Below are 9448 nucleotides of genomic sequence, written 5' to 3'. Positions count from 1 at the left end.
AAATACCATTCCACAAATAACCCTTTAACAACGAGACGTTTTCTCCAAATCAAAGTTTTCTCCCTTCCTATTCTTTATCTGATTATAATCACATATATCTAACCGTTTCAACTAGGAGTGCAGTAATACGACGGAAAGTTGATGTAGAACCATACCCCGTCGATAAAGGGTTAAATACTACCACATAATCATGTCACAAAATGCGGGATACTGAATAGAAAACGTGAAGCTGATACTATCCTCCCATCTTATTCTCTATCTGATTACGATCACATTTCTAACCGTTTCAACCAAGAGAGCAGCAAGTGATGTTATTGCCGTTACATCTTTCGTGTTGAAAACGATGAAATACGATCGAAAGTTGATTTTAAAAAAAATCATATCTACCTCGTCGGTAAAGGGTTAAATGCTAAAAATGTCACAACATACCGGATATTGATCAGAAAGTGATAAGCAGAAAAGCTGACCTGCTACAGGCAAGAGGCCCAAAAATATTTTCTCTCCGAAAAAAAAAGAAAAAAAAAAAGAAAGAAAATCATATTTCACAATCACAGTCACCCAAGGTGTTACATCTCCACTTCTTTTTTTTTCTTCTTCTTTTTTTTTTAAATGAATGAATCGTCATTTAAAACACAACGTAACGGACGATTAGCTGTTTCAAATATTAAATGAAAACATGTTTATTAGTGAATAAAATTGAAATATTACTATCTAGCTGACAGGAAAAAATAATTAAAGAAAAGATTATTGGTTCAAGCGCTGCCATGATTGTACCCCAATAAGCACAACATCCATCTGGATTGACTTCTATCTGACTATAACTACGACTGTGACATTCAAATCAAAACGATCGCCAAAAGGCGGCACGTTATTCAAAAGCACCCTTCGTGATAAAGTCTTTGCTCTAAAATCGAATGTTAACGTTAACATATTTTCAACAGAGAGCTCAACACTTATTTTGATAAAGAATTTGTCATTGACACAAAAAGATAAAAATTATTATTACTTGTCTTAGAGTATAAAAGACAAAATCTATGGAGAGAATTCGCAAAATGTCCAGACCCTATTAAATAATCATATAATGCAGCATGAGAGAGAATCCCATAAGTGCATTGGAAAATAACTAAATGAAATAAATTTATTTGCATATATAATATGAAAAATAATAAATAAAAACAAAAATATTATTGTTAACATGTTGAATATTTTGTAAAAAATAATAGCGTGATATTGATCATTCACGATACGTAACAAAAACTATAAAAGTTTACAGAATTACATACCAAACACTAAATATGTGTATACATTTCAGTGAATATTAAAAACAAAAACCTAAAAAAAAAAGAAGAAGAAAAAAAAAAAAAAACCACTAAATATTTTAGTTCATAAAACGATAGCTCAGAGAAAGTAGCTGGAAATAGTAATGTCAATGTATAAAGAAAAAAAAATCTACTCCATGTAAATGGATGTCAATGTGTGTGTGTGTGTGTGTGTGTGTGTGTGTGTGTGTGTTAATTAAACACATTTCTTATACATATTCACAGAGATCCATGTTGACGAGTTGTTAGTAAAGCAAGAATAACGCCATTGGTTGAAAAGAATATACAGTTCTGCCATTTCTAACAGTGTTATTTGTTATAATTTTTTTCTTTTGATTGTGTTATTTATTTTTTTCTTTTGTGGGTTTTTTAACTTTTCTGGTAAAATCAATGCTTTGCCAACTGTCTTCCAAACACTAAAACTATCAACAACAAAAAAAAAAAAAGAAAAAAAAGCCAACCTTCACAGGTACTTCTTATTTTCTTCTTACTTATTTATTTACTTGGAGATGTGTTGTTGTTGTCATTATTATTATTATTATTATTATTAATATTATTATTATTATTATTATTATTATTATTATTATTATTATTATTATTATTATTATTATTATCATTATTATTATTATTATTATTATTATTATTATTATTATTATTATTATTATTATTATTATTATTATTTTATCATCACTATATCACAGGTTTAATTCGTTTTTGTCACAATACCTCCTTTTGAAGAAACAATGTACAGCACGTTCACTGTGTCTTTAAATTATAAGTTATATAGATTAATAAATTAATAATTGTTTTTTACTCAAACAATATACTCTCCGTTGAAACCTTGAAGCTTTTTTTTTCCATTCCACTCATTACACCCTTGACCTTAATGTTTACTGTTATTTTGCCTTCACCCGGATCTCATACTCATAGGACTAAACTTACCCAACTACGAGACTCTTGTGTAATTCATAATATAATATGTTGTAATAAATTATTTTTTGTTCTTACAACAATTTTGAAGCAAAAAAGATTTTTAAAATGGGAGAGAGAGAGAGAGAGAGAGAGAGAGAGAGAGAGAGAGAGAGAGAGAGAGAGAGAGAGAGAGAGAGAGAGAGAGAGAGAGAGAGAGAGAGAGTAATAATAATAACAATAATAATAATTTTAAAATAGCTACCCGGTGCATGTAATATGGATAACTAACTCCCAGAGTTTCTTCACAACAAACACACTCATGATAGATTAAAATTAAACTCATTATTTCCTTCCATTATCAGGATTCGTTTGGTCGAGATACAGCTTTAAAAAATAGAGCGGGTTTTGATTCTAGTCTGCAGCTATCTCTATGTTTATTTTTAGAAATAGAAAGGTTAGCGGAAAAATACAGCGAGCAGTAAAGATGGAGACTGAAGATATAGTACGTCTACTGTTAATTGAACATAATAAAAGAAAGGACATATTACCACATATATATGTGACCCTTCGCCTCAAAATGGTATTAAGTCGGGATGGTTAAGATGTTGAAAATTGAATTTATAGCCAGAAATATCAGACTTGTGTTGAGTTTGTATGTTTTATTGATGAGAATGGATACCATGTTTTAGGGTGCTAATGCCAACAATTTATATTTTTGACCAGTTTTAACATTAAATTCACCTTTTAAGCATCTGGTTCGTTCCGACATAATACAGTTTTGAGACCAACTGTCATATATATATATCTATATCATAGCTCTAATAAAAGAATTTCAAAGGCATACTTACTTCTGTCGCTTAGGTGTGCATAAAATTAAGAAAAAAATGATATATTATGAAAGATTAGTAACTTGCAAGCAGAATAATTATGCAATGATGAAAAAAAAAAAAAAAAAAGAAAAAACAACAAAAACTAAAGCAATGTGGACCATTAAAAGTAATAGTACAACAAAGAGACATAAAGGCAAAAACCTGTGATTTGTAAATAAGAAGAACAAAGTTATAATATGTGACACACCATCTCAAAAGGATATTACGTCGGGAAGAACCATGTGTCAAAAAGTGATATAAAAGTCGAAATATCAAGAAATGTGAGATTTTGTTTTAGGAAAGCAAAATATACTTAACCTAAATTTTTATTTACTAAAAATTAAATTTTGACTATCCCGACATAATACAGTTTTGTGGGGCGGTTCATAGTAGTCATATATTTATGTGACGAACCCTTTCAATCTCGTATCCTGACACGGTGAAACAGATGAGTAAACATTGAGTTTGAATAGATCAAAATTATGAAATTTAGATTTTTATCAGTTTAAGAATACAACATTCATTTCTCTCCTATTGAAAAAAAAAGCAGTTCTTGAGATGCCACAAGACACATTGATCTGGAGTTTATGCCAGTTTCTATAGCGTGAAACGGATAAATGGCAATTACTTGCTACCCTTTTGACAGGATGCTAGTCTATCACAACGTACTTTCTGTCAGATCTAACAGACCCAGCTACTCAATCACTGCTGAGTAGATAGGGGGACAGAAAAAATCTCGATCGATCTCGGTCCCTTTAAGTGTGAAGCGAGTGCTTGACCATCTGATCTATTGGGACCACCAGATATTATAATGTAACTCAAATTTCCTAGCCTGGCATTGAAAGTTGATTTTTTAGGATCTGGTCTAACCCGACAGAATACTAGACTGAAATAGTTGGTCACACATTATGTCTTTATGGGGCGAAAGCAATTATATTGGCGTGTGCTAAAGGATCAATAGTATATAGTGGGTTGCATGGGGCAGTGCTAGAAAAATAACGTAGAATGATTAATTTGAAAATGACATAATTAAAACCTACAGTCTAAATAGACTTATGATATTACATAAACCTAAATCAAAACCTAGAGTTTGAGGGTTTGAGCCAGGGATTAGCCCCCTAGACAGTACGCTGTTAGAAAAAGCATTTTTCACAGTAAGATATCTCTAGCAGGGACTGAGTAGCTGATTTTCTTAGGTTTTGGTAGAAAGTACTTAACAATAGAACAGTAGAAAAAGGTAGGGGCTCCCTGAAGCCTGTGATCGTGAAAATACTAACGAAAGAGTGAAAATGGAGAGGCTTCGTAAAGGAACAAATATGTTCCTATACGAAGCCTTTCCAGGTTTACTATTTCGTTAGTATTTTAACAATAGAACAAACAATAGACTAGCGCTCTATCCAAAAGATAACAAACTATTGATACTAACTTTCTGTCAAATGCTATAGAAACAAGGATAAACTCTGGTTATATGGGCTTCATGCCTCTATAAGACCACATTCTAGTTTTACTCTGTACTAGGAAAATCTGGCGGTATTGCCAACTTGTCTATGTTTTGGGTAAATTGTGATGAATATAGAGTATCTGGTGCGGACCAGCCTACTGATATAAAAAAAATAATTAATAAAGCAACGCTACGATTTTTGGGCTCCAACTATGGAGCTGCATGAGAAGTTTAAAGTTAATAAAACTTTTTGAATGGGACAGATTGCTGCTAGATGCAGAGCACATAATATACAGTGGTCACCGCCTTATATCTTGCCTCTGAAGAGACAATATTAACAGTTTACAATCCGAAATGGGTTATTAGGCGAAGACACCTAATGGGAGGGGAGTCACAATGAAATGATTTAAATGAAAGAAAAATTAAAGTTTTGATCATTAATTCTTGAATAAGATTCACTGGTACATCTATGAGAGTAAAAGAATCAATCTATTTCTGAAAATTAAAAATAAATTTTGTTTTGTTCTTGTTTTTAAGGGTTTTATGGTGCTTGAGATACATTTTGGTCATTTCAGCCCCAGTAAAAAGGAAGAAAATAGGACAGTAAAAAGTTAAAGATTTACAATTAAAAGCGTACAAGAAATGTAAGGCACAAGGAAATGCCACAAATAGGGAACAGATGAAGATTCCAAGAGCATACTATCATTGTGTATAGTTTGAGATCACCTAAAGTCTTATGCCGACACAAGCTCAGGTCCACACTAAGAGGAACACACTCGAATGTTTACAATTCATATGTTCAAAAAAAAAATACAATACATAAAGAGAGATGATTGACAAGGAAAAAAATATCATCTCCAAAAACTATTTCAATACATTCGACTGTTTCCCTCTCAGCCAAGGACTCCGGTCAGGGTCAATATAAAACTAAGTAATCTCATTCCAAGACAAATACAGATAACAATTGGAAAACAGATATACGGGATAGAAGACACGGTAAGTACCTCCCTGCCCACTATGGGAAGTCAGGAACCCCACCCAGAAACATTTTCTGACAGGTGAGAATTTAAGGTGTAATTTTAATAGTAAAAAGTCTGATACACGAAAGATGAGGATAATTTCGCAAAATGCGCAATTGACAGATGGGTTATAAGCAGTGACTACTGTAGTGTAGAAATCGAAGCGTTATTTAAGCCTATTACGGATCAATCTGTAATAATGCATAACCTTAGGTTGTATTTACTACTATTGTTATACCTTAGAACTGTAAATTAAACAAAAACAATAAAAGTAGACAGGTCTTTCACTGGTGATACACACAAGCTAATGAAGGTAAAACGTATTATTTTCTCATACTGTTTACGAAAATGTGGCGCCTTTTACTGCCTAAATCAATAAACATAATATAACTATGATGTAAGCATCGATGATGATAACAATTCCAGATGATGGTGAAGGGTAGGATCCTTAATCAATTATTTCTGACATTGTCACAATTTTCTTTCTTCTTCTTTTATTATTTAACTTTAAGGCAGATCTTTTTGGACATAGCTTCCCAAACACGCAGACAGAACTCTTTTCTAAATTTTATCAACACCATGCGTCCTGCTTCTGTGACTTCTCCTCCCCATCCAGTCCGTGATGCTTGAGACCACCTCTTCCTTGGTCTCCCTCTGCTCCACTTGCCCGGGCAGGTACCCTCCATGCAAATATTTTCTATTGAGTCATGTCTTTTTTGTGTGTGGCCAAAACATGAAAGCTTCAATTTTTTTTGATAATTGACATAAGCTTAGAGGCCTATTCACTCCAAGAAAAAAATGTTTCATGTATTGACTGTCATATACAACCCTTCTTCTCTTCTTCTTCATCTTCTTCCTCTTTGTTCAGGCAGCCAACCTAATTATGCTGGCGACAAGCGCTGCGCCATGTTTTATGCGCTCTGAGCAGACAGGAATTGTTCATGACTTGGTGCTGTCACTTTAATTCATCATGTGATTTGACAACAAAATTAAGCATTTACAAGAGTGGAACAGTTTCATAATCATTTCATTATTATAGACTAAAAACTTTTAAAAAATAAAATTAGTTCATCTTTATTTTCTGAGAAGTTGTTCGATTATGCATAAGTTATGAAACTCATGTTTGACATTTTTTTTTCACATTTAGAACAATTATACACCTCGTGAAAAAAATGCATAGATATTTTCTAATAAAAAACCTGGAAATCATTGCTTTTATTTTCTATATTTACATATATACAAAATGATAATAACAGTGTATTAGTATATCTATAAATATTTATTGGCTTTCGAGTCTATTGTAGTAGTGCTTTGTGACGTCAAATTATCAAAAACTGATAAGAAATTATGTCCAGCTATCAATTCTAATGCTTCATGTCATGATGACACCTTATTGAAATGAAATTCATTTTTTTTCTTCAGATTTTGACTCTTTCTTTGTTACTTTTTAGTTTTTCATATCAGTTACTATAAATTTATCATACACAATTTTCACTACTCATCACAATAAACGACTTTTAGCTCTAACTAACAGAAATACATAGATGTCTTTGTTTGTTTTTAAGGGTTTTACGGCGCTTGCAACACATTTAGGTCATATCAGCGTCTTTAATTAAATTATCTAAAAAACCCTTTTAAAAAACTTGAGTTTTTATATGGGGTATCAAGCCAACAGCAACACATGTAGATCGAGACGTCATGCCTGTTAGGGGCTTTTACAGTCTAATGAGAGAAATGATTTAAGAGCCTTTTCAAAGGACTCAACTTTGTGCCGGTCAGAGTGAGACTCAAGCCAGGGACCTACAGGTCTGACTAGACCAACAAGCCACACTTGTAAAAAGGTTGTTTCCTGTTCAGGACTTGGGGTTGTTTAATCCTACTAAAATACTGGGTTTCCTCAAATCGCCTCTTAACAGGACATGGCATAACTACATCAAATATTATGTGCAGATGGAAACGTGGGAACGCCGGAAATGTCAGGCAGCTCCAGAGACCAGCAATCACATCGTCCTCCGCTGTCCAGTAACTAAACTTGAAGGTGGCTATGAAACATTTCTTAGGGCAGAGGAAGACTTTCGAAGCTGGGTTGACGAAATGAATTTGGATGTGTAGCCATACGCGACTACTACTACTACTACTTCTACTACTACTACTACTACTACTACTACTACTACTACTACTACTACTACTACTACTACTACTACTACTACTACTACTACTACTACTACTACTACTAATCCTACTGAGGACAAATTGTTAATTCACAAAATTGATTTAAGTTCCTGTTATTTTTGTTTTCAAATAACAATTAGATTTTGTTCTGTGACTGCCTATCTTTTTAAGAAGTTATGTAAGCAGATCTGATGATTTTTAAAAGTGGTATGTAGCTAGTACTAAATATGTAGACAACCTGTTGTCTTACATTCGACCTTTTCCTACCTGTAATTTACAATAACTCACTATCATGGTCAAACTAACAATTAAATAAATTTAATTGATCAAAATTATGATCGCAATTTATCATTAAAAATCCTTAAATTACATTACATATTACAAAAATACTATCTTCAATAAAAGGCAAAGTAAAATTAAAATCAACCATAGCACAAGTAAATGCCGCACATGCAGAAGTGAAAGTTGGGGCCAATCAATTTCCCTGATAATCACTGCGGTAAAAATAGAGGTCAATCAAATTCCCTCAACACTTTCATCGTAAGGCTCAAATTCACAGTGAAGTGATTCAAAACACTGCAATTTAGTAACACAGATTATTTGCTTTTTCTTCCAGCCAATCCGTGCTAACAAAAAAAAAAAAAAACAAAAAAAAAAAAAAACAAAATCCCAGAGGAGGTTAAGCAAAAAGATAAAAACTCTCTGATTGCCCAGACCACTTTCACACCTGCCCCCGTGTATAGAACTGAAAGAGAATTGTTTAAAATAATTTCAAATTGTAATGGAGCAAATGGAAATAATTATATTTTTTATTCAGGAAACTAAAACAGCAACAAAACAAACATGTTAATAAATGAAACTTTCTTCTTTTAGAGCGGTAGAAAACATTAGAACAAACAAAAATAATAAAGATAACAAAGTATGAAAACGATTAAAAACAAAATTGAAAATATCATATTATAATTATTGCACGATCAAATACGAGCTTTGATAAATAAATGAAACGTCTGCCTTTTACATATGAAAGTCAGCCTTAGAAACATTATTGCAAACATAATTTTCCCACAGGCAAAATAATACTCGCCCTCTTTTTAATATTTTCCTTTCCCTAGTTCAATTTTATATTATTTCTTTTTTCATCTTTCAAAATTAAAAAAAAAAAATTCTACCATTTCGTTAACTCAGGAATTTCTATCTTATCAACTGTGAGTCTGAAACTTTTGAAAGTGGCTGCTTTTTTAATAACAAACTGTATTACAAGCAATTATAAAATTCTTCATAGAATTGAGGAGTAAAATATCTGCGAGAATTAAATGAATTCTTCGAAAGCAAAATATCCATAAACATAGAAGAGAGAAATGGCCATCAATGTCATCAAATATTGCTAAATAAGTTTTTATAAAAATGCATTTGTCACAATTTTTTTTTTTCGGGTATAAATTGGGAAAGGAAAAAAAATGCCAAACAAAATTTAACTCCTTTCATGTTATGTGATAATCATCTTACAAGCACTGAAAATGTGACCCAAAGCATCAGTTCGGTTTTATGGCAGAATGGATTAGATGAAAAAAAAAGTGGTTTAAATAGCGAGTACTTATTTTCAGGTCTGAAAACCTTAATTGCTATGGACTCATTCTTGTAATGGAAATACTCTCAAACCTATGCAAAAATATTTTCAGTTACAACAATAGTAAATAAAGTCCATAACTGTGTTCA

At 32.2% G+C, this 9448-nt stretch overlaps 1 protein-coding gene across 3 annotated transcripts in view; it reads right to left on the bottom strand.

Annotated features, from left to right (window-relative positions):
- Window positions 1-9448, bottom strand: part of LOC144979947 (transient receptor potential cation channel subfamily V member 6-like) — a 67137-nt gene that overhangs the window by 8497 nt on the left and 49192 nt on the right. Inside the window, exon 18 of one of the 3 annotated variants that reach the window (XM_078927287.1) lies at window positions 2956-3087. The exons of the other annotated variants lie outside the window; for them this stretch is intronic. Within the exon in view, the coding sequence (XP_078783413.1) occupies window positions 3050-3087 (38 nt within the window). The 3' untranslated portion in view covers window positions 2956-3049. Of the gene's footprint in view, window positions 1-2955; window positions 3088-9448 lie in introns of those variants that run through there. 3 annotated transcript variants of the gene reach the window in all.

The sequence above is a fragment of the Berghia stephanieae genome, chromosome 9 (genome assembly GCF_034508935.2).
Source record: "Berghia stephanieae isolate SIO BIC M18660-M18661 chromosome 9, UCSD_Bste_1.3, whole genome shotgun sequence".
NCBI lineage: Eukaryota > Metazoa > Mollusca > Gastropoda > Nudibranchia > Aeolidiidae > Berghia > Berghia stephanieae.
Note: the sequence above shows the minus strand (reverse complement) of the source record. Positions and strands in the feature narration are given on the sequence as shown.